The following is a 24,532-nucleotide window of genomic DNA, read 5'->3' on the forward strand; positions in this document are numbered from 1 at the left end:
TTAATTTAACTCCAGTATAGCTAATATAGAGTTATATCGTTTCAGGTGTACAATATAGTGATTCAACAATTCTATGCATTACTCAGTGCTCGTCATGATAAGTGTACTCTTTAATCCCCTTCAGTGAATCCCCCTACCTATCTCCATTCTGGTAATTTGTTCTCCAGAGTTAAGAGTCTGTTTTTTGGTTTGTCTTTTTTTTTTCCTTTGTTCATTTGTATTGTTTCTTAAATTCCATATATGAGTGAAATTATATGGTATTTGTCTTCCTCTGACTTATTTCACTTAGCATTATACTCTCTAGCGCCATTCATGTCATTGCAAATGGCAAGATCTCATTCCTTTTTATGGCTGAATAATATTCCATTTCCAAAGAAGACATAACAGATGGCCAACAGACACATGAAAAGGGGCTCAACATTACTCATCAGGAAAATGCAAATCAAAACTACAATGAGATATATCACCTCCCAACTGTCAGATTGGCTAAAATAAACACACACACACACACACACACACACACAAGAAACAACTAGTGTTGGCAAATATGTGGAGAAAACAAATCCTTCTGCACTGTTGGTAACAAAACCAACTAGTGAATCCACTGTGGAAAACACTATGGAGGATCTTCAAAAAATTAAAAATAGAATTACCATACGATCCAGTAAATACTCTGGGTATTTATCCAAAGAATATGAAAACACTAATTCAAAGAGATATATTCATCCTTATGTTTATTTTACTGCAGCATTATTTATAATTGCAAAATTATGGAAGCAACCCAAGTGTTCATGGATAGATGAATGAATAAAGATGTGGTATATATATATATATATATATATATATATATATATACATATATATATATATATCACCATGTGTATATATATATGTATATGTATATATACATATATATGTATACGTACATATACATATATATATATATATACACACCATGTATATATGTGGTATATATATACACACCACATATTATATATATATATACCATATATATATTATATATAATGTGTGTATAACATATACATTATATATATAATAGAATATTACTTACTCATATATACATTCTTCTAGTAACATATGGTATTAGAGGATGTATTAGATCACCAAGGGAGAGATGGGAGAGAAATTAGGGAATTAGATCTAACATTTATCTCTAAGTAACTGGCATTTCATATAGAAGAGAACCAGCAGGAGACTGGGAAGTCAGTGCTAGGAAGGTATGATAAAACAGAAATCAAGATGGAAAGAGTGGCTTTAAAAAATGTAAGGCATAACAAGCAAAATAGTGCTAAAAGTTGGAGTAAAATGAAAAAAAAATTATCTATCAACTTGGTAACATAAAGCCTTTAGTGACCTTGTTCAGAAACTTTTCAGTGGAACACTGAGGGTGGAAGCCAAATTAGAATGAATTGAGAAATGAGAAGGAAGTGAGGAAACAAAGTGAAGTGATAGGCTGCTTTTTGAAGATTAGTTATGAAGAGGAAATGACAAATAGGGAATGTTATTACAATTGTTTTAGGATGGCCACAGTGCTTTAAAATACCTTTTAAATACCATATTGATAAAAATGATCCAGAAGAGAGGGAAAAATTTTCATTGTGCAAGAGAATCAATAGAAGTAAGACCTGAGATACTTATACATGGGGATGGCTTTTCAGATATGAGCAGTATCTCCTTAGAGGCTAGAAGAAAGGAGAAAATGGGAGAAGGCACAGGTTTAATGAATTTATTTTGTAAGATGAGGGAGTTCCCATATGATCACATCTGTTTTATCAATGAAGAATAAAGAAAGCTATCAGAATTGAAGAATTGGAGGAAAGCTTTAAATATCAAGTAAAAATTATAAAATATTCATAGGGTATAATAGGAGAGTGAGCTTATAATTGAAAGTTTTGAGTTACAGCCTGTGTGGTGAGACCATTTGAACCTGGTGATTATGAATGCATAGGGTGATTATGAATGCATCAGTTTACCTAAGGGTGTGAATTTCTACACCACTGTTCTGTTTCATGGGTGCTGGCTCAGAGACAGTATGTGTGGTAATTCAGCCATGAAAATGTGAAGAGAAAGCTGAAGATTATAAGTAAATTATTTTAATAATGGGCATGGAATCCATGGGGGTATGCATTAGTTATCTATTGTTGTATAACAAATTATCCCTAAACTTAGCAATGGGAAACGTAAACATTTGGTATCATATAGTTCCTATAGATCAGGAAGCCAGGAGCAGCTTAGCTGAGTGGTTCTCATTCAAGGTGTCTCCAAAGCTACTCCCAAGGTATTGGCCAGGAGATCTCAGACTTGACTGGGGAAACTTCTACTTCTGAGTTCACTCACATAGCTATTGTCAGGTCTTGGAAGATGTGCTTCTAATCAAACTCCCATGGGTTTGGTTGTCTCTGTAAGGCTGTCTCACAGCAGGACAAGTGGCATATCTCAGAGTGAGTGTTATTTGGAGAGTGAAAGATGGAGGACAGTCATTTCATACCCTACACTTGGTAGTGACATCCTATCACTGCTGCCTACTCCCTGGAAGCAAGTTTCTAAATCTAGCTCACACTCAAGGGGAGATGGTTATACAAAGGCATGAATGACAGGAAGTAGGGATCACTGGGGGACATGTGAGAGGCTGCCTGCTACAGGGTAAGAGGAGGGAAGAAAAGGTAGGAGAAGAAATTAGTTGGAATGGATTAAAGATCTGAATATTGTGGAAGACTTGGCTCCTTATGGTTATCAAGAAGGTGAGTTTACAAAAGTAGAAGATTGTAAGTACAAAATCGAAACAATACTGGAAGTGGAACAGTCATTATTTATGATCTCTTTAGTTGAAGACTAAAGGAAAATGTGGCTGAGTTGGTATAAAAGAAAATACAGAAACGGAACTGAAAAGACAGTGTGACATATAAGCCGTCTACATGGATGCTGAAAACATGAGAAGACTGGAAATTGGATGGAGAGGGAAGCTTAGCCAGCAGCTAAAGGACTGTATGAATAAAAAGTAAAATTTGAAGTCATTAAAAAGATAGCAAGGAGGAAGAGGTGAGGCTGCCAAAGGGAAATTACATAACCTCTAAGGGAAAAAAAAAAGGTATTAAAGTGAGATTAGAAGTAAATATTTGAACCCAGCAATGGAGATCAAGGACATTGATCCCATCTACCATTAATCCCTAGTTAATCAGAGTGTGGAAGAAGCATGCATGTAACTGGCTTCCTCTTGGCATGGTTGCAAGAGATGCCATGTCTTCACAAAAATAGTAGGTTTCAGTCAACAGAAGGTACAAAAAGAACATTCTGCATAAAGGTGTGTTGGAATAGAAGAGCAAGAAGATCTAGATGGCAAAGAGGGAGAATGTGGCAGAAAGAAAAAGAGTGGGTCAGAAGTGGTAAGGAACAGAGCTGGAGAGACACAAGAGTTCAGAAATAATAGGTAATCAACTGACCTTAATCTCTGGTGTTGATTAAGGTCAACAGATATGCTGGTACTCACAACTTTAGTTCTTGTCATCAGTTTTAGTAGGGTTGGAACGCAATCTGAGGAAAAAAAATGATCACAGTGAGGGAAGAATAAGAATGTAATGGGTTGTCTTTCCACTGGCAGATGACAGCAAGGAAGGAAGGGCAAAGCTGGTAAAACTATAGAGATTTTAAAAATTATGGTAGAGTAGAGCATTTCCAATATTTGACTGGAACAATTTTGATTCTTCCTAGCCTAGGATTTTGTTGCATTTTTCTCTCATTGCTTCCACGTCTTGTGAGATACCTTGTTTTATTTAGAAAATATCAAGAAGAACCATAGAAACTACTTGGTCATGCTCTTCCTTTCCTATGAGGAAACTGAAGTCCAGAGAGTGCACAGCTTCTTGTCTATAACTGTCTATAGAACCAGTGTCAGCTTCAGGGGTAAAAATGAAGAATCTTTATTTATGGTTCATTTGAAATCCTAAAAATTAAAGATAATAGCATAAACATAGCAACTTTATACAAAAAAGTAGATAAAAATAACTGACAAGGAAAGAATTTGGGGTAAATTCCTATTTAACTGCAAACATGTATTTTGAGCTTTTAAAGTCCCTATTTTCCAAGATACTTCTATAACACACAAAAGTGACATTATGTGGTACCTACCCATGGCATTTCTCGAATCACAAATGAAGCCTTTGGAATCGATGGTCAAAAACTTTTTAACAATGTGAGTGTTTTACATGTGTCATAGTAGAGGAAAAGAATGGTAAAAATGAAAACTTGATACAAATGAGTTCTTTGATAAAAAGTACTCTGGCTATGCCTGGCATGGGGCAAGTTTGGACTAACCAGCCCAGGATAACCATCAGTTCATGTATCCGTTTGCTCTGCTATACCCTTCCACTTTTTAGTACTTTTGTTATGTATTTTCTATTTGGGGATGCCCAATTAGAAGGGGATGCCTTTTTTTTTTTTTTAGATAGAAAACCGAGAAGAATCAGCTTAGTTCCTGAGAAACTTCATTATTTAATAATAAGAATAAAGAAGAAGAGGAGGAAGAGGAGGAGGAGAAAGAATGAGAAGTTCTTTCAGTTCACAGTAAATATGCTAATTTTAAGCATAAGGTAAGTACTTACCCATTTAATCATGTAATATTTTGATCATTTTATTAACACAAAATAAAGCACTAATTGATTAGAGTAAATAATAAGATAGTTAAGGTTCATATTTCTGAAGTTGTTACATTAATTTCCTTTTATTGTGAAATTAGTTGTCAAAAATCTGTGTGTGTGTGCGTGTGTGTGTGTTGGAGACATTAAGTATTGAAAAGTTAGAGCATACTGAAAAAGAATAATTGATAAACTTATTTGTGCTTCTTAAAGCCTTACTGAAGAAAAGTTATAAAACTTAAAAGTGGTAATATAGTAATACCACAAGGAGCATGAGAGAAAGGCATGAGAGGGAAGAAAACCCTTTCTAAAACTAGGTAAGCATATTCAAAACATATTCTTATCATTTCAGTCTGAGAATTGTGCAGGTGATACTGAAGTTTAAGAAAGGATCCTGGAGGATGGGATTCTTTTTTTTCAAAGGTAGAAGAACTAAACAGTAAAAAATAAAGGCAATAGAAGTAAAAGAGAGATAAATTATACTTAGAAATCTCATTTCCCTGAAGTGATCTTTAAAAACATATAAATAATAGAAAAGATAAATTTGAAAGACTTTACATGCCTGGGCCAATTTAAAATACAAGTTTATATTTTGATGTGTTAATACTGGCTTCTCAATCGTCCTTTTAAAAGTTGAGAAGGAAACTTCAGTGAAAATTAGTTTATACAATTAATCTGGTAGTTTTGGGGTGAGAACACTTCATACTAAAGAGAAATATAAAGGAGTATAGTGAAACCATCCTCCCAAATACATACATAATAATGGAAATATATGTGAACATATTATATATATGTGTGTATGTGCACACTTACATATAATACATGCTTATATATACACATGTACATGAAATATGTGTGTTAAATATGGATCTGTGTTTGTATCCATACAGACATACACAGATACACACAGGGATTGGTGAGAAGCAAATGAAGGCTGATAATTACAATGTGAAATGGTGATTTTTTAAAATGCATTAAAGCATAAAACCAGACCAATCTCAATAGGGAGGAAAGGACACAGAGAGCCTAGTGTGTAAACTGCCGCTCTTTTCATTGTTGGGTCAATGTGCCAGCGGTGCTTTCACATGGAACATAGTGCAGACATGAATCAGGATGGCTCTTCCTTGGTCTGCCTTTGGAATTGTGCTGTTGTTAGGTCCATAGACCAGATTCTCCATATAGGGTTCTTTTTGTGATTCTTGATTATGACCCCCTGAGGAAGTCAGACCAACCTGGGGTTACTGGAGATGGTGTCTTGCTTGGCATATTTATCATCCACAAATCATCTGCTATAAATATACCTCAGCGGGATCATCATCAGGCTGGCTCAGTAGCCTGCAATTTATGAAGGTTATGGGAAACAGTGTGAAGGGTGAAGTGCTTTATTAAGGGTGGCTTTCTCCCTGACCCAGTCCAGTGTTCTACTTGAATGTAAATGACCCTGGGAATGAGTGCTCCTTTCCATTTAGGATTAAGTCTTTTAAAATTATCCCTTTCAGCTATTATTCTTATGTCACTATATCATGACTTCAAGATTTTCTAAGAAACATCAGAATCACAGTGTTCAAAGATAATGTGAGAAATTACTAGGTGCAAGATAGACATAGATCTAAAACTCACATTGTTTTCTTTTTATGTACAAATCATGCAAAACATTCTCCTTTTTTTTTTCCATTTTTTTAACATGTCATTAATCTCTATTTTTGCTTCTCATAAAATAACAGAACTGACCAAAATGTCTTGCAACTATCATAATTATAATCTCTATGGAATTTGGAATAAAGGAAATGTAATTCTTTGTATTACTGAATGTTTGTTTTTAAAAGAAAACGTGTTTGCTTAAGACACAATGTTTAGGATTATGCCCTAGACACAAACCTTATTTTCCTTTCACCTTCCCTTAAATGAATAAAAAATATTGTAATGAACCAAAAATGACACAAAACCAAAATGCCACAAAGGCTGCTCTCTCAGCCAGTGAATGTTCCTGGAACATGGTTAAAGCTTGTTGGATGGGGAATGATTAACTGTTTCCCTTACAGGATGTTATTCTGAACACTTGTCCTAGAAGAGAAAGCCTTGAAGAGGGTCACCCTATTAATATGTATTAAGAAGTAAAGGGCCAATTTTAATATTTCAAGCAACTCCGGTGAATAAAAGATCATTGGCACCTTTCTATTTTCACTACAGTCCTATTTTAAAATAATGTTCTTGGCTCTCCATTTGCCCCAGGGGAGAGGAACAACAAGAGGAAGAAAAATGCAGAAAGAGTACAGAGAGAAGATGATGGAAATTTGTTTTATTCAACTTCACCTGCCGCTCAAGCCACTCACCCTTAGGAAGACTCCGACACTTCATAGGAATTACCCATTCTGGTCTCCCCCACCGAATCACCACACTATTTTGCCACTTGTTTTGCAAACCACCAACTGCGTTTACAAGTAGAAACATAATCAGTAGGCGAATGACCTTTTGCAGCATTGTATCTGAAGCTAGTTCATCAAACACTTGTCAGCCAACCGTCCAGCGGGCCAAATAAATAAAGGTGGGGAGTGGTGGAAATTTATCCTTTTTGTTGCTGCTAAATCGAGAATCCGGTAGCTTTTCCTCCCCCTTTCCCTCGTTTTTTTTTTTTTTTTTTTTCCTTTTTTTTTTTTCTACCACTGTCCACAAACCTGTTACTAGGGAAACTTAAAGAAGAATCAGATACATTAAGAAAACAAAAGTTTAGACCCCCCACAACCATGATCCCATTGCCATGCAGAAAGCAATGCAAGATGCCCAACCTCGGTCGCCGCACCGCGGTCCTGACAAAGCCTGTATCTAGCCAGAACAAACAAGATGTTAATTGCAGCCTCGCTGAGAAAAACTAGTATTGTTCCAGCCGGAGACACGCAGCATTTCGGGAACTGAGATGTGCCCCGTCCGCTGAGGACTGGATCAATTCATCTGAACCCCGGCGATGAAACGACAGCTCTTCGGCTGCGACAGGTCCGCGCTGAAAGACAGACAGAGACGATCAAGTCCAGTATTTACTTCCCAACACTCAGAGTCGCCTTCCAATCCTCCGCAACCCCCTAGCTTCGCCTCCCAGTGAGTTTCCCTTACAGTTGGTCGCCGCCAGCCCCAGCGGTGGGAACTGAGGGCGCAAAAACCTCCCAGACGCAGAAAATACCGCTTTCGGGACGTGCTTGGTTTTGAGTAGCCGTGACGTGCAGGCTCACCGCGGCCCTGGCTGGAGCACCGCGGAGCCCCCTCCCGCCCGCTTCCCTCCCGCCCTCCCGCCGGGCCTCCCTCCTTTCCCACCCCGCCGCTTCCCTCCTCTTCTCTCACGCACACCCACCCGCGCCCCCGGGAGGCAAGAACTACAGGAAGGCACAGCGGCCGCGTAGCGCTCGTCGAGCCTCTGGCCGGCCGCCTGGCGCACCGTACCGGTGCCGGCCCCGGGCGCGGGGCGCTGGGCGCGCGGCGCCCGGGGACGCGCGCGCGCAAGAGCACGCGGGAGTCGGCGCGCACGCGCACCCCGGGGACGCGCACCCCCTCCTTGGCGCGCGCCCCGGGGAGAGCGAGCGCCGCGCGCCGGCGCGCACACCCGAGACAGAGCTTTACTATCTCTCTCCCTCTCGCGCCCCTCCTCGCTGGGCATTCAAACAGCTTTCCGACATCACCAGCCAAGGATTTTTTTCCCCCCTCTCCTTAGTCGCGGTCCGTCCATCAGTACCTGCGGGGGGAGGGGGAGGAGGAGGAGGAGGGAGGAAAGCGGAAAGAGGAAAGAGCATAAGCTTGAGCCTTCCGATCCGACCACGAATACTCCTGTAATAAACCCACCGCCCCAACAAATCTGCCTTAGCAGCCGCTGCTGCCGCCGGTCACTTCTCGTCTCAGCGCTTTCTTTGCTTCTTGGCTCATCGGTTTGTTGGGGGTAGATTTGATAAAAACAAATCCTTGCTTTTAAGCCACTTGCATATTTTTGTTTCTTTAGAGTCTCTCTACGGGGGGCTCCCCCCTCCCTCGGTTGGAGGTTGGATTCAGTTGGCTACGGCGTCAGGCTCCGGGGTCCTGGGGGCTTTTTTTCTCCCACCCCTCCCCTCTTTAATTTTTCTCCCCCATCTTTTGCTTCTCTTAAGTGTGCATTAAAAAAAAAAAATAAAATAAATCCTGATTTTTGAAGCTGAGCCGGGGAAAATGGGCAACGGTGATTGGGACCGAAGGGGAGTCTCTCCGTCACTGTTGCTGGGACGCGTGCCTGTGCTGGTGTCTTAGAGCAAGAGCCTCCCTGAGCTTTCGGAGTGGAAGGTAAGGAAGGGGGTCCAGGGGTCACCTTCCCTCTGCCAGGGGTCGCCACCGAGGAGCTTTCGTCTAGGTGTTTGCGGAGGGAGGACAAGGAAAGGAAAGGCTGTTGCTGGCAGATGGAGGGGCTACGACCAAACCCGACTGTCTGCATTTACTTAAACGCCGCAGTTGAAAAGTTAGAGAAGTCTGTTTTTCAAGAGATGTGCATGGTCGGAAGGAACAGGCAGGGAGACCTAGAAAATCTGACGGTTGTGTGTGATTGGGGTGATTTTATGAGGAGAAATTTTTAGGTTAGAAGGAAGTTAAGATAAGGGGAGGCAGTGGGTCTTCTATTGGGGAAAAAATTTAGTGGAGTGATGGCGCCGTCTATGTTCGGCTAAACTAAAGTGTCACCCAGAAAATCAGTTTGGAGAATAGCTAAACTAAATGCCGGTTTGCTTCTTAGCAGGACACAAATAAATAAATAAATACAGCATCCTTGAGATCTTGGTAGCCATCCCTTAGACACCGCCACCCCATTCTTTCTTTCTTAAAAAAGGGAAATACAATTGTTTGAACTGGCCCTGCAGTCGGGGACGGGGGTGGGGGGGCGGCAGAGTTCAGTGATTCATTTTTGATTCTTTAGTATAAAACAAGGCTCCGTACACCAAGGCTTAAGGATTAAAATAAAGAGCATTATATTGAGGGGGCTCTCTTGAGCAAGCTTGAAAGTGAAATCAGAGCTGTTTCCTCACTCTTTCTAATCCTTGATGAGCACAGCAATGCAGACATGCACTGTCAAATAAATGGAAGCAAAAGTACTGGATTTCATTAGGAAAAGAAATACGACCTCTTTTTGAGTTACCGATTATAAAATGAAGCCCCTTTCATGGATGGAATTCCTAATTTAGACACTTATTGTCACATTGGCTCTCAACGCCTACACTCTATCCTGAAGAACACTGCGCAGACCTGCATTGCCTGCAAAGTGCAACAGCAAAAAAAAGAGGAAATTATTTCCAGAATTTCCTGCAACTTTCCCAATTTTTTAACCTTTACATGCTCATTGGCTTTATTTTCTCAAAAAGAAAATGCATTATTCATTGAGCTATATGCTTGAAACGGAGAACACTGTTTTGATAGTCCCAGCAGTTCTGATGTTATTTTAAACTGCTGCTATATAGAGATTTAGAGTTGGGGCTGTTTTCTCCTATATCAAGACATAGAATTTGAATTATGATCTGGAAAATGCAGATCTATCTTCAGGGACTTCGGTCACTGGTATTTGTGTGCATGCGTTGGTGTGTGTTATGCAATGGGAAGGAAGAGGGTTTTATCCTTTGGTTCCGAGAGGACCCAGGCAAAGACAAGAAAACTCTTAACTGTCTATATGTCTGTATGTCTGTCTCTGTTTACAGAACAGTGGAAGAGACTGCAGCCTAAAGACTTTTATAATTAACTTGGCATCACTTTTCTCAGCTCAAAGGCTAAACAAAAAAAAGCAGTGTCATTTATTCTAAGAAATAACTTCTTAAAGGTTAAAGCTGAAAAAAATTCAAGTTATTTTTGGATAACAACTTACAGAGGTAAATATAACCAGGATTACTTTATTATGCAAGGCCAGGTTAAAAAAACATAAAGAAAAGGAGCTTTGGAGCTGTTGTTGGAAAGGGAGCAATTCAGTAACTGAAATCTGCTAGGAAAGAAAATGCTAATGTCTTTTATCTACCATGTATAAATCTTAAATTGCAGTAACTAGAGTTAAATCTTAAATAACTCTAGATAACATAGCCCTAATTAGAAAAAAAAAAAAATTAAAAGGCTGAAGCCAGCTGTGGTTCTGGGATTTTTCACCGACATCGCCTTTGGATACAGATACTAATACAGTGATCCACTTTATGTATCCCAAGAGGGCATGTCACATTGAAATGACTGTCTTAAATCTTGGTTCTCAGAGGTGATGTTGAACAACAAGTCTTCCCTATGTATCTACCCATCTATGCCCTTTCTCAGATAATGGGCTTAAAATTCTATTAATCCAAATGAATGTTGGTGTTTTTGCACAGGAATTCCCATCAGTTCACACGATGGTCCCTGCAAAGACAAGTATGGGTATTTGGGAGATGATGTTTCGTCTGCAACAAATTATCATTTGTGCTTTTAAAATTGTGGCCATCCTTTATCAAAATTGCTTTTCATATTCAAGGTAAAAGAAGTAATGTGATGACAGCTGTTCCCAGATTATCAGATTAGATTGTGTGTGATGATGTTTTCTTCAGGCCGACTGAGGGAGAGAAAAGGTTGTATACGTTGCTTAAAAAGATTTCAAAAATTAAAAACTTAGGTTATGATATTATTTAAAAGGTATGTTTTCCTCCTCTTTCAATAGAATCATAATGTACTGGGAGGAAATCCTGGTAGATAAATTACAGCGTTCCTGTTAATAATCTATTAAATATTATTTTTAAAGTGAATGTAGAAAATTTGGTCATTGTGAATGACCACGTGAGGGCGCTGTTCACACAGCCACCGATAATTTCCTAGCATTATAAAATAAAAAATTACCTGCCCTTCTTTTAAAAAGGGTTTTTTACTGAAATCTTGAAAACAGCTGGCTGTAATATTGGAAGGAGTTTCTTTCTTCAATGCGTGTAGACTCCTACTTGCATTTTACTTTCATTGCCATTTTTACAGGCCAAATGACATAGGATGAAGGCTGTTCGTAACCTGCTGATTTATATATTTTCCACCTATCTCCTGGTTATGTTTGGATTTAATGCTGCCCAAGACTTCTGGTGTTCAACTTTGGTGAAGGGAGTCATTTATGGATCGTATTCTGTAAGTGAAATGTTTCCCAAAAACTTTACAAACTGCACTTGGACGCTGGAAAATCCAGATCCAACCAAATATAGCATTTACCTGAAATTTTCCAAAAAGGACCTTAGCTGCTCTAACTTTTCCCTCTTGGCTTATCAGTTTGATCATTTTTCCCATGAAAAAATAAAGGATCTTTTAAGAAAGAATCATTCTATAATGCAACTCTGCGATTCCAAGAATGCTTTCGTTTTTCTACAATATGATAAAAATTTTATTCAGATACGTCGGGTGTTTCCAACTGATTTCCCAGGATTACAGAAAAAAGGGGAAGAAGATCAGAAATCTTTTTTTGAGTTTTTGGTATTGAACAAGGTGAGCCCAAGCCAGTTTGGTTGCCATGTATTATGCACTTGGTTGGAGAGCTGCTTAAAATCAGAAAATGGGAGAACAGAATCATGTGGGATCATGTATACAAAATGCACCTGCCCTCAGCATTTGGGAGAGTGGGGGATCGACGACCAGTCGCTGGTTTTGTTAAATAACGTGGTGTTACCCCTGAATGAGCAGACCGAGGGCTGCCTGACCCAGGAGCTGCAAACCACCCAGGTCTGCAATCTTACCAGGGAGGCCAAGCGACCGCCCAAAGAAGGTAAGTGCCCATCAGAGAGGGAGAGATGGGAGGGAGGGGCGTTTGGAGATGGCAGTAAGATGTGATGTTTCAACACACAGGCTTAATCATTGCTCTTTAACTCTATCATCTTTGGAGTCATTTGGTTTGTGATCTTCACTAATAAAGGTCTCTTAAGCTAATTTTGGGTTTCAACATTTTTGAGACAGGGTGGTGAGGATGGGATAGCTCTCATCAATATGCCCTGGTAGTGTGTCTGGAATATTCAGGAGGAAAGAGAGGCAAAAATGTGGGGCCAGTTAGCCTTGGAGGTTGTTGACGGGGGAGGTTCTTTATTGGCTGCAGCCTCTTGGGGAGACCAAGATATATACAGTCGCGCTCTCTCATGCACACACCTGTGAAATGAATTTGTAGGATTTCTACCTTATGCTAGAGCCCTGCAAAAAAGTAACCTTCACTTCCTCTAGCCTTTGCCCTGTCTCACTGTCTCAAGCAGGACCCCTTTAGTTGTACTGCCCTAAGTTGGGGAAGCAGGACAAAATGGTGACACAAATTCAATAGCAAGTCTGTTTGGACCAAATGACTTTCTGACACCTGAAGACAAGGGTATCCCCCTCCCCCACAGGCCCGATATTAAAAAAAGAAAATGCATTGCACAATAAATCCTGTGTGCTTGCTCTTTCATGGGTCAAGGAAACCCCACTGGAAGCGCAAACTCTGGGGTCTCCTGGCTGTGAAGTCACTTGGAGGCAAGGGTGAAGGGCAGAATTAAAACACATGCTGATCCTGTAAAACATGATAGCCCTCTTGTGTGATTTTTTTTTTTTTTTTTTTTTTTTTTGCTCTTCTGGGTCCCCTCTTGGTATACATGAGGAGAGTGGGAGCGTGTCAGAGATGAGCTAGATGGAAAAAATAGTGCAACGGAAATGCAGAGGAAAAAGAGAAAGTACAGGAGTGATTTTCAGCTTTCACCCAATCCCCAGTGGGGGAGCTACCGGAGGATTTCAGATTGTGGATTATGTTTAATAACGCAAGAAAGCGGACATATTTTGAGAAAATGACTTTTCCTGTTTGGAAGGTTAACGGATGTGTTCCATTCGTTTGAGGACAGGCTGATACATATTCTCTCTCACTCTCTGATCCTGCAACTAGAGAGTGTGTTGATTTTTTATGCAGGAAATGTTTTCTGATCTCCACAAAGATCCCTGTCTGTGGAAAGGGACAGCCAAGCTCCAGTCCCTCTTTCCTCCCCCTCCCCCAACAGAAGTTGTCTTTGTGGCCAATATAAAATTGACACGTTGTTGGAGAATTTTCTTTAAGAGTAGCCAAGGCTTTGTAAGGGGGGAGGAGGGAGGGAAAGAGAGAAGGGTTTAACTAGCTAAATGCAATTTCTCTGCTGAAAGCAATTTGGGGGCTGGGGATTTATGGAGGAGCAGTGGTACAAGAGGAAAAGATGTGTTAGAAAATAAATGCAGACTAATGGCAATGAGAGAGGGTTGAAAACCTTTTAAGATTTCTACAGGTCAGTGTTTCACTAACAGCTGTGGCTGAAGAAAACAAAGTGGTTTTAAATTACAGGAGTTCTTTTCTCTAGTAAAAATCCCAGAGAAGCACTTGCAACTGCAGGGATGGTATTTAACACCATTTAAAACTAATTAGTGTCCCCTAGAATAAGAAGCTACAGTACACACACAAAATGTGATGCTACAAGCTGGCTAATAAGACAATTATCACCAGAAACTAGTATCTGTTTGTTTGTTTTATTGTTGTTTTAATATAATCCAGAGAATCTGATTTTTCAATGGTTAAATTCCTATCTTGAAACTGACTGCTGATGACAAATGGAAAGTGAAGCCAGTTTTGCAGGCTTTTTTTGGTTAATGTCAGCAAGTGACACAAAGTTGTGTGCACATTAAGCATGATTTTCAGAGATTTTGCTGGTCATGATCATGAGATATGAGTTGAGACAGTGCCGCGATTTATAGAAGTTGGACAAGATAGCCATTTGTTCTGTAAATGAGTAAGAATATGAGTGATTTTAGACATTCGATGTATAAATCATGTGGGAGCACATCTATTTCTTTGGGCTAATTAGCTGGTAAAATGAGAAAGGAATAGCTCCACAGACAAATAAGTGATTGTGTTAAAATTATCATGTTAATAAAACTGAACTAGCAAAAGTTTATATAATAGGGGGCGAATATATGCTGTATCAGTAAAATTGCACAGCCTGTATTCTCTTTATTCTAAATTTGTGTTCTTTAATTGTTTAGGTATTCTGAGTCAGAAAGATAAGGATAAGTAATTCCTGATGACATAATTGTAGCTGATGCATTTATAAGTAATTCTTATAAAATATATACGGCACTCCTTACCTCATTCAGAGAAGACCTTTTTGGCTATGCTGCGTTGTAGGAAAGGAATGTGAAAATCTGCAGGAATGTGAAAATCTGCAGACTCTTAATTTAGTAAAATTTATACAAATTCTATTAAATCTTAAATATTTTATATAAATGATACATAAAATCTTAGAATTATTTAATATAATTTCAAATAAATTGCCACTTCATGATACTCACAAGGTTAGAGGTTAGCAATTACATATAGTTGTGCTACTCATGTCTAGTTTTATTCCAAAATGTCTTTGCTTTACTTAGTAACATGTAATCCCAGCCTTCGAAATGAGGTTTTAAAAATTCTGCTTAGATTTTCTATTAATGTAGGATTTCTATTTTCTATAGAAAAGACTGTCCTGTAAGTCATCAAAGGAATAAATACAAAATTATTCTCCACAGTGTTTTACTTCTCTTTTATTCACTGTAATAAATACTGAAAACCTTGAGTAGAAATCTCTTCCACATTCATTGCATCATAGAAATGGCGCACATTGGACAGAAGAGTCTTTACATGCAGTAGATGCAGTTCTAGGTTGTTTAGTGTGGTGCTGATGGGGATGGTAATGGTGTACCAAATGCTCAATGTTTTGAATGCATCCATTGAAATCACAAAATCATATCTAGTTAGTATTGAGGGAACTATAGGCTCACAGGACTGGAATGTTGATTTTGTTGACATTGGATTTCTACTAAAATGTTTGTTAATAATACACTCGCGTACTGAAGAATTTCATAGCCAGAAAACAGCAAGAAGAAAACTATCTCTGTTTTTAGTGACACCACCAATTACAAATGTTATTGTGATTACATTATAGAAGTGAATAATTGGATTGATGCTTTATTAACGTGTTAAATATTAGTACATTTAGGTCTCTTTTAAGATCACGTTTGATATATTTGAGGGTGATAGGTGATTATAGAAACTTAGTTGCCATTCCCCAATTTTTATGTGAAAATTTGAAAACAAAGTAAATCAATAAAATGAAGCCTTTAAAAAACAATGATGTCTTACTTTAGGCAATTTAAAAAAAACTGTCTATATATAATGTATATAACCTTTTTAAAAGGAAACTCAAGTGACATTGCTGTTTACCTGGTTTTCAGATACTGGCATTTATTCATGAGGTCTTTACTATGTTTTATAGTATATATGTATATATATACACACACACACACACACACACACACACCCCATAGATGATTCTGGACCTCAGAGCTAAAATAGAAAATAGATGTGATATAGGATACTACTTCATACTATGTCACCTAAAATAAGCAATTAAAACAGTTTTGGTGGAAAAATTCTCCACCAGCGTATCTAAATAACATAATAAGCCTTAATGGAACCTTTGTTTCCTACTTACATCAATGGTGCTACTTATGTGAAGGGAAGTTGGGATCCCTGTATAGATTCCAGGAAATCTGAACACACATACTCATTTGTCTCTCCACTCTGCTGTGCTAATCCTTGATATTCTGTCACTCAAGGGAAGTCTCACTATGTGACTGTGTAAAGTTTAGCCTGGGTTGTGTCTCTAGAGCAATTTGTGTGTCTAGCAGTGTAAGTGTTCTCGTTTCTTTCTACTTTTGCTCTTTTTGTCCTTATTACTGTTCAGCTACCTTTCACCTTCCTCTTTATTGTACTTGGATCTTACTTCCTTTTTAAATGACTGCCATGATCCCACACTCTGTCAGAATGTAGAAAGGCATATTGAGTCCATTGTTCCTTGAACACACAGAGCCTGAAAGTTTGCTCTGCCCCTTGGCTGCATCCCATCGTACTCTGCATGTGCTGTACTTCTGTTCTAGCATTTATCATATTACAGTGTATTTTCCGCTTGTATTTCCATGTCCCACCACTAGATTTGGGAATGCTGCAAGCATAAAGACTGGGTCTTCAGTTGTCAATGACAGTCTTTTTTTTTTTTTTTTTAATTTTTATTTTTGAGAGAGAGAGAGAGAAAACAAGCAGGGAAGGGGTATAGAGAGAGGGAGACACAGAATCCTTGAGCTGTCAGCACAGACCCTGTTGCGGGGTTTGAACCCACGAACCGTGAGATCATGACCTGAGCTGAAGTCGGATGCTTAACCGACTGCGCCACCAAGGTGCCCCTCTATGACAGTCTTAATAGAGCTTCAGTAAATATTGGTTGAAATGAATGTTAAAGGAACAGCAACAAAAAGATCTCAATAGGAAAGATAGTAATACTTTGATTACCATCAAAAGAATAAAAATACATTGTTTGGAGAAAGTGGCCACCTTTTGCTTTTTGTATGTTTAGGGGAAGATGGCTACCTTTTATATAATTTCTAATTCCATTAATGAATTATTTATATCAGCTTCTGATCTCAAAATATTATTTAATAACATTTTTAAAAACAACTAAAGAATGGAATCATTAAGAAATACTCTTAATTATATATATGTGTAAATATATATTAAAAGATTCATGATCCATATAACTTTCTTTACATGACTATCTACAAAAGAAAATTGGCCAGTTTCTGTCTGTTTAACTGTCTTCATTTCTCTCTATGTTCTTTCTTCTGGCTCTTGCATTACTTCTACAGTAATGACATTTCCCAAATCCTTTCTTGCACAGTTTGAAGACAAACATGCAACATCTTTCCAAGAAAGATGAAAAGAGTATTTGCATGTCAAGTTTAGTGCTTCTGTTATTTACTCCTGTTTAATAATCTGTAAATGTAGTAAGAGTAGAATACTACTAAAATTGTAGGCCTGATTAAGTAAAGTGCCATAATTCTTACTTCTGCCATTTTAGAATCTTGACAATTTAGGAAGTAGCTCATACCTATAATATTTAATGAAAGAAAATTCCATTATATGGCAACATATTTTTTGTAGACAAATTCAAATATTAACATGAAAATTTGTGTCTGTACACATATGTCCCATTCATTCACACATTTGCCAAGATGTATGTTTCAGTGGGTTTTTATGATAGCTGTAGATAAATGTACTGTAGGTTAGTTTTCTTCCAAAATAGACAAGGGAATTTTACTTTACTTAGAGTTCAGTTTTATGCACTACTTTGACTTCATTTCCCAATAGAAGCAATTTTATTGTTAAACTGAATGCTTTTATAAAATATAGCATTGTTTAGAATCACTCTGGTATATATTATCTAAAGCCATCTGGCCATTGGGTCTGAAATCATTGTTCATTCAAAACTAAATTTTTCTTACTTTCTCAAAATAACATTGCTGGGTTTTAAATTTTTTTTTAATGTCTATTTTTGAGAGAGAGACAGAGAACCAGCAGCAGAGGGGCAGAGAGAGAGGGAGACACAGAATCAGAAGCAGGCTCCAAGCTCTGAGCTGTCAGCACAGAGCCCCATGCGGGGCTCAAACCCATGAACTGTGAGATCATGACCTGAGCTGAAGTTGGGCTCTCAACCAACTGAGCCACCCAGGTGCCCTAATTAAAATCCTGAATTAGAGAGAGCTGAGTTTGAATCTTTTCTTCTACATTTTAACTGTATTGCTCTGTATTACTACTTTCCCCTTCTCAGATTAGGTTAGTCATGCTTATTTTTCAAGGTACAGGAGAACAGGAAATGACATCATGTATTGAATTTTAAAAACCTAATAAAATTAATGGCTTGGAATATTTTAGTTCCTGTCAGCCCTGTGGAGGTTTCTTCCCAAATCAATTAACTAATAAAAATCAGAGAGGTATGCAATTTTTCTAAGTATATCACTTCATTGAAATGAAGGGTATATTTTAGTGTAAGGTACACTTGAGACCCTAGAGTGACTCAGCTGCCTTGGAGCATCTGACAAGTGACTGAGCTTGACTCATCAATCTTCTGTAGTAGAGTGTTGAATTAAATGAGACTGCACATGTAAAAACACTTTAGTCCATTGCTCAAGTTACATTAGGCCCTCCATTCAGTTTTTGAATGTCTTTTTTATTCTTATCTTTTGGCTATAAATGATAGAGAATTGATAATAAATAATGAAACAGATTGCCATTTAATTATTTGAACTTGTTTAGGAATTTAGGGCATTTAACAAAGGATCATTAAGCATCTTGAATGTATGTCTATTTTGTATTAGTTACAGAAAAGGTAGCATCTCAGTACCTATGTGTTGATGGAGGCATGACTAATACATCAAATAGATCAAACTAGTGGTGTGTGAGTCATCCTAGGCCTAGGAAGATGTCCTTTGGATATCATTGCCGATAGCCTGCAAATCCATTTAAATTAAACAGTTTCATGATTATTTTGCTCTTTTCTGTGTTATGCAAAGTTAAGTTCATGTTTTAAAATGTATGCTGAACAGAAATTATCTTGAAATATTAGTCCATATTAAACCATTTGGAAAAAAGTAGGACTATTTTGTATTTTTTTCCACTGGATTATGATCACATACCAGTAAATTCCAGGTTTTTCCCCCAAAGGCTTGTATACTGAGATATTGAAAAGAAAACAAAACTCTTTAGTACTTATTTAAAGATTCTGATATTTTCTTAAAGGAAAATTACAAAATGTCATCTATAAGACTTCATAAAATACTAAGTGCTCTGTGTTCAATTATCTTTCGTCTATCATTCAGGAATTTTGCTCACTTGCAGAGAATAACCTAGCTATCTATCTGCTAAAGGTTAGTAAGTAATGTATTTCTACTGTACACAGTATAATAAATAACATTCACGATGAATACATTAATATGGAGCTGTTTCTCTCAAAATTAATTAGGTAAATAGGAGTCTTTTCTGAAATCTGATGCTTGCTGATAAAGCATTTTCTCCATAGCCACATCGGTCCCCATCACATAATCATTAATGCTTAGAACATGTTATAAAATATTAAGGTAAAATGGTTATTGTTTGGTTTCTACCATGTTAAATGAAATAATTTACCTGGATATTATCAGATTATTTTTCCTAGATAATAAGTTTCTGGGGAGCGTTGTTTGGGAAAACAGAACGAATATATGCATGGAAAAGACATTAGAACACTGACAGAACCAGATTTTAATACAGTTGACCTTTGAATACCAAGGGATTTGAGGACACAGTTGAAAATCTGCGTATAACTTTTGACTCTCCCAAAACTTAGCTACTAATAGTCTGTTATTCACAGGAAGCCTTACCGATTACATAAACAGTTGTCTTACACATTGTGTGTGTGTGTGTGTGTGTGTGTGTGTGTGTGTGTGTATGTGTATGTATTGTGTGTATGTGTATATATATGTGTGTGTGTGTATATATATATACTATATTCTTACATAAACAATCGATTAACATGTTTTGTTTATGTATATGTGTATATATATATACATATATATATGTATATATATATATATACACATACTATATTCTGAAAGCAAGCTAGAAAAAAGAAAATGTTATTCAAGAAAATCATGAGAGAATACATTTATAATACTGTAATATATTTATATAAAAAATCTGTACATAAGTGGACTCGTACAATTCAAGCCCATGTTGTTCAAGGGTCGGCTGATTTAGAATGCAACTTAAATGTGCTTAAGCAGAATAAAAAGCATTAAAATAGTTGGGGAATCAACCAGAGAAGGCTACATTGATGAAATTACTTTTTAGCAATAAATATGTTAAGGTGATAGAAATATCACAGAAATATTATCTTGCCTGGGTAATTTATACTGGGTGGGTATTATAAAGTTTTTCTTTCATGATATTTCTGCTGTTCCTCCCTTTTAAGGTAATTTTTAAACTTCTGATAATTTTTAAACATTAATTTCTATGCTTGCATATCTAACAATAATTTGTTCTCCAATAAACATTATTAAAGAGAAGCTTTACTTACATATCACTCCTCAGAAAATAAGTAAAGCATTATAATAAGCAATTTATAAATTTAAAGAAGATAGTAACATGTAACATTGCGAAAATGCTTTCCAGTTTGCCAAGCTCTGTTGCATATATTATTTTATTTGGGGAATAATTGTGTGAAGCACATATTCTTTGCCCCATTGATATGTGTTGGTATATAGAACACCTTAAAAACTGGTTTTTCATTCTCTAAAAATCTTAATACAAATTGGTTCAAATGAAAAACTAGAGAATTTATGAGCTATGGGTTTTCTCAGTGTTTCTGGAGTGCTTGAATGTGAATCACAAATTCTCAGATATATGAGGGACTTTAGGCATTATATAGTCCCAATCTTAACCTGATTAATGGATTCCCAATATGCAAACATATTATGGGAACATTATTTCAGCTGAACTTAAATCTTCTTGGAATTTACATTTAATACCATTTCTATAACATAACAGAGGCACAGTCACTTAGGACTGTTTGATAGTTCTACTGTTTGATATATAGATATCTATATATATATCTATAGATATACAGGACAATAATCGGAGTATACTTCGCTATACTACTTAATACAGAGTAGTGTTTGCAAATTAAAGCTTTCATTCATTAGATTTTTGTTCTGTTTGGTATATATTATGTAAACAATGTGGTGTTGATCTCAAAAAATGATTTTCAGTATAAGCTCATTACGTTAAAGAGCAGTGTGTTTAAAGTTGAGTCTGTCTGGATTTACTAAGATGATTTAGCAATATCTATCTTGGATTTTCATTTCATTATCATTTTCTAGGGAAATCTCTGTTTTTTGTTTGTTTGTTTTTAAGAAATAGCCTATCTTACATTTTTAGTTATTTATGCTACATTGAGAAATAGTGTTGAGGGTAGGAAAAGAGAGAGGGTAGTGTTCCCTCTTCCCGTTGAAAGTCACAGCTTCAGTCAGGTAGGCTTACCCTTTGAGCTCTGGCAGCCACTCTCTCTTCTCAGCTTTTTAGCCTGTGGTGTAGTAATGGCTCCCCGCTGTTTCTACCCCTGAGTGCTATACTCCCTCTCTCTCTGGTTTCTCCAAGCACTATCCATGCCTTACTGTCTTTGCAAATTATCTTAATTAAGGACACTATCTGTTTCTTACTGGAACTCTGACTAGTATAGGGGTGTATAATTTTAGTGGCGAAGTGATTTCTGATTTCTTAAAAAAAATTTTTAATGTTTTTATTTTTGAAGGAGAGAGACACAGAGCATGAGCAGGGGAGGAGCAGAGAGAGAGGGAGACACAGAATTTGAAGCAGGCCCCAGGCTCTAAGCTGTCAGCACAGAGCCCGATGCGGGGCTCGAACTCACACACTGTGAGATCATGACCTGAGCTGAAGTCAGGCGCGACTGAGCCACCCAGGCGCCCCAGTGATTTCTGATTTCTTATGAGATTGGTTAGAAACCAACATTTTAAGTTTGGATCCTTTATTTATTCACTTGTTAATTAACTAATTCAATCCTTTTATTGTGCTAAAGATCTTACATAATTATTAGCCTTTTTGTAGATTAGCTTATAGACCAGCCCAAGTAAACAGGGAAATAAATAATAAGAAGAATTTAAACAATTGAGGGGCTCCTGGGTAGCTCAGTCGGTTAAGCATCCGACTCTTGGTTTCAGCTCAGGTCATGATGTTGCAGTTCATGAGTTTGAGCTCCACATCAGGCTCTGTGCTAACAGAATGGACTCTGCTTGGGATTCTCTCTCTCCTCTCTCTGCCCCTCCCCTGATCATACATACTCTCTCTCTCTTTCTCTCAAAATAAATACACTTAAAAGAATATAGGTATTAAAAAAAGAAGTGAGTTAATGAAAATTAAAATCAGTTGGCCATATTTTTTTTAGCTTAGTTGAAATGGCATTTTTTACACTTAAATTTAGGCTCCATTGAATTTAAGCTCTCGAAATGTTTTTATATATTTACTTGTTGGTTTGTTGATTGCTTAGCTAATTCTTAAACTACATAATATATATACATTCATATACATCCTGTATGCATTTTCAGTGTTGATGTGACTTGAGAACATTTAAACTGGCCTGAGTATTCAAAAAAGTTTTGTGAATTGATAATTAAAAACAAGTAACTTCAGAGCTCCCATATAAAACTTAAAAAATACTGACAGATTAAGATTTTGCTCTAATTTTATATCATTATGATGTAAATGGAAGTGGAAATGATGGAAAATGTAAAATGAAAATAGAATTTCAGTTGCTAACTAATCCAAGTTTCATTTTGCCTATTGATTTCATTATCCCTCTCAAAGCAAACCAAGAAGAAAACACACAAAAAGCATTTTTTTCTTTCTTTGTTTCATTACAAAAAATGGATTGAGGCAGCTAAGTTTGCCCTTGTAGTCTCATCTAAGAATTATAGTTTTTTACTTTTACTCTGTGTTAGTCTTTTTGTTGCCTTTCACGTCAAAGAAGGATCCCAAGAGGGGAAAAAAGAAGTAATTTCCAAAAATTATGTGCCAACAATTATGTTGAAACAGAGCTTTATGATTTTTCTGAATAAATAATACATAACGAATATTTATTGTATACTGGATGCTTTTGGAAATGTTTCTTCTTTTGTAGCTGTTCATAATAATTGTAATGTGAAAAAGGGCACCTTGGGAAGAGAAAAATCTGTTTACTTTATGTAATCTTTCTACATAAATCTGGCAAACTTTCAAAGATCTGCTTCTGCCCTGTAGGCTGAGAAATTTGAATTTACTTTGGCTTCTCAGAGAGGTCAGCTTTCTTTATAGATATGTCAGGCTGTGGTCAGCTCTCTTTGGCTGGCCTTGGTTTTTGTAACTTATAGGGCAAACAGTATGTATTTTTTAATACATGTGCCTGAGAAATTAATCAAGCACACTGACTTTTTTTTTTAATTTCTCAATAGGCTTTACTTTCAAATATGATGAAGTAAATAGCTGCGAAGCTTCATTGTCCATTTGCATAACAGAGAACATTTTAATCCTTTTGTGTAATATATTAAAATTTTTAAAATTTAAAACATTTTAAAAACCTATGGCTTTTTTCTGTTTTAGTGATTCCCTGGAATTTTCTGATGACCATATTTTGGTGTTCAACTGGTGATAAGGGCATAAATGAGTTCCAGGCATAATAAATATGTGTGCTTGCCTCTGGCCTCTGCATCAGGAGACCACAGAAACCACAGAAATGAAACAGAGAGAGTTTGGAAGCAGAATAGAAAGAAGTTGACCCACCAAGTAGTAAGAACTGATAAAGGTGAAAGAAACAAGTACATGTAGTCTGTGAATTAATACAACCTTTTTTTCCCCCCTAGAACTGGAACATTTTTTCTAAATAAAAGCCAATATATAAAAATGATTTAAAAAAATGGAGCTGTTTTGTTTGAAGTGGACAGGAGGCCTAGAACCCTGCCTAATCAGTCTCCTTTCTTTCTGTGTTGGCCCCAGAAGCAATTCTGCTTTAAAAACGCACTATAGGGGCGCCTGGGTGGCTCAGTCGGTTAAGCATCCTACTTCAGCTCAGGTCATGATCTCACGGTCTGTGAGTTCAAGCCCCGCGTCGGGCTCTGTGCTGACAGCTCGGAGCCTGGAGCCTGTTTCGGATTCTGTGTCTCTCTCTCTGACCCTCCCCTGTTCATGCTCTGTCTCTCTCTGTCTCAAAAATAAATAAACGTTAAAAAAAAACATTAAAAAAAACGCACTATAGAACTATAAATTTTAGAAGTCTCTATATAGAACCACATGTGAGAAATTAATGGTGGAAACTTTCTTCCTCCGAGAAACTAAAATTTTTAGTGTTTTGGTCACTAAGAATGTGTAAGAGCTATCATTTTTTTTTTTTTTTTACTGAATTTTGCTTAAAACAAAATTTATAATTTGTCTAGGATCCATATGTCTATGGCCCATTTATCTGTGCTTAATTTTTCTCTAT

The 24,532-nt window shown here is 37.2% G+C and overlaps 1 protein-coding gene across 2 annotated transcripts; it reads left to right on the forward strand.

Moving 5' to 3' along the window:
* The first annotated feature begins 8,460 nt into the window (after positions 1-8,460).
* Positions 8,461-23,959, forward strand: LOC107180362 (adhesion G protein-coupled receptor B3-like). 2 transcript variants are annotated; one of them, XM_042986619.1, is made up of 3 exons: positions 8,461-8,948; positions 11,619-12,390; positions 23,656-23,959. In XM_042986619.1, exons 2-3 carry the CDS (start codon positions 11,634-11,636, stop codon positions 23,730-23,732), a joined length of 834 nt encoding a protein of 277 aa, XP_042842553.1. In that variant the 5' UTR covers positions 8,461-8,948; positions 11,619-11,633; the 3' UTR covers positions 23,733-23,959. The 2 variants fall into 2 exon arrangements, with proteins under 2 accessions (XP_042842553.1, XP_042842554.1); XM_042986620.1 differs by lacking the exon at positions 8,461-8,948 and adding an exon at positions 10,417-10,510.
* The last annotated feature ends 573 nt before the right edge of the window (positions 23,960-24,532 follow it).

The sequence above is a fragment of the Panthera tigris genome, chromosome B2, assembly GCF_018350195.1.
Source record: "Panthera tigris isolate Pti1 chromosome B2, P.tigris_Pti1_mat1.1, whole genome shotgun sequence".
Classification (NCBI taxonomy): Eukaryota; Metazoa; Chordata; class Mammalia; order Carnivora; family Felidae; genus Panthera; species Panthera tigris.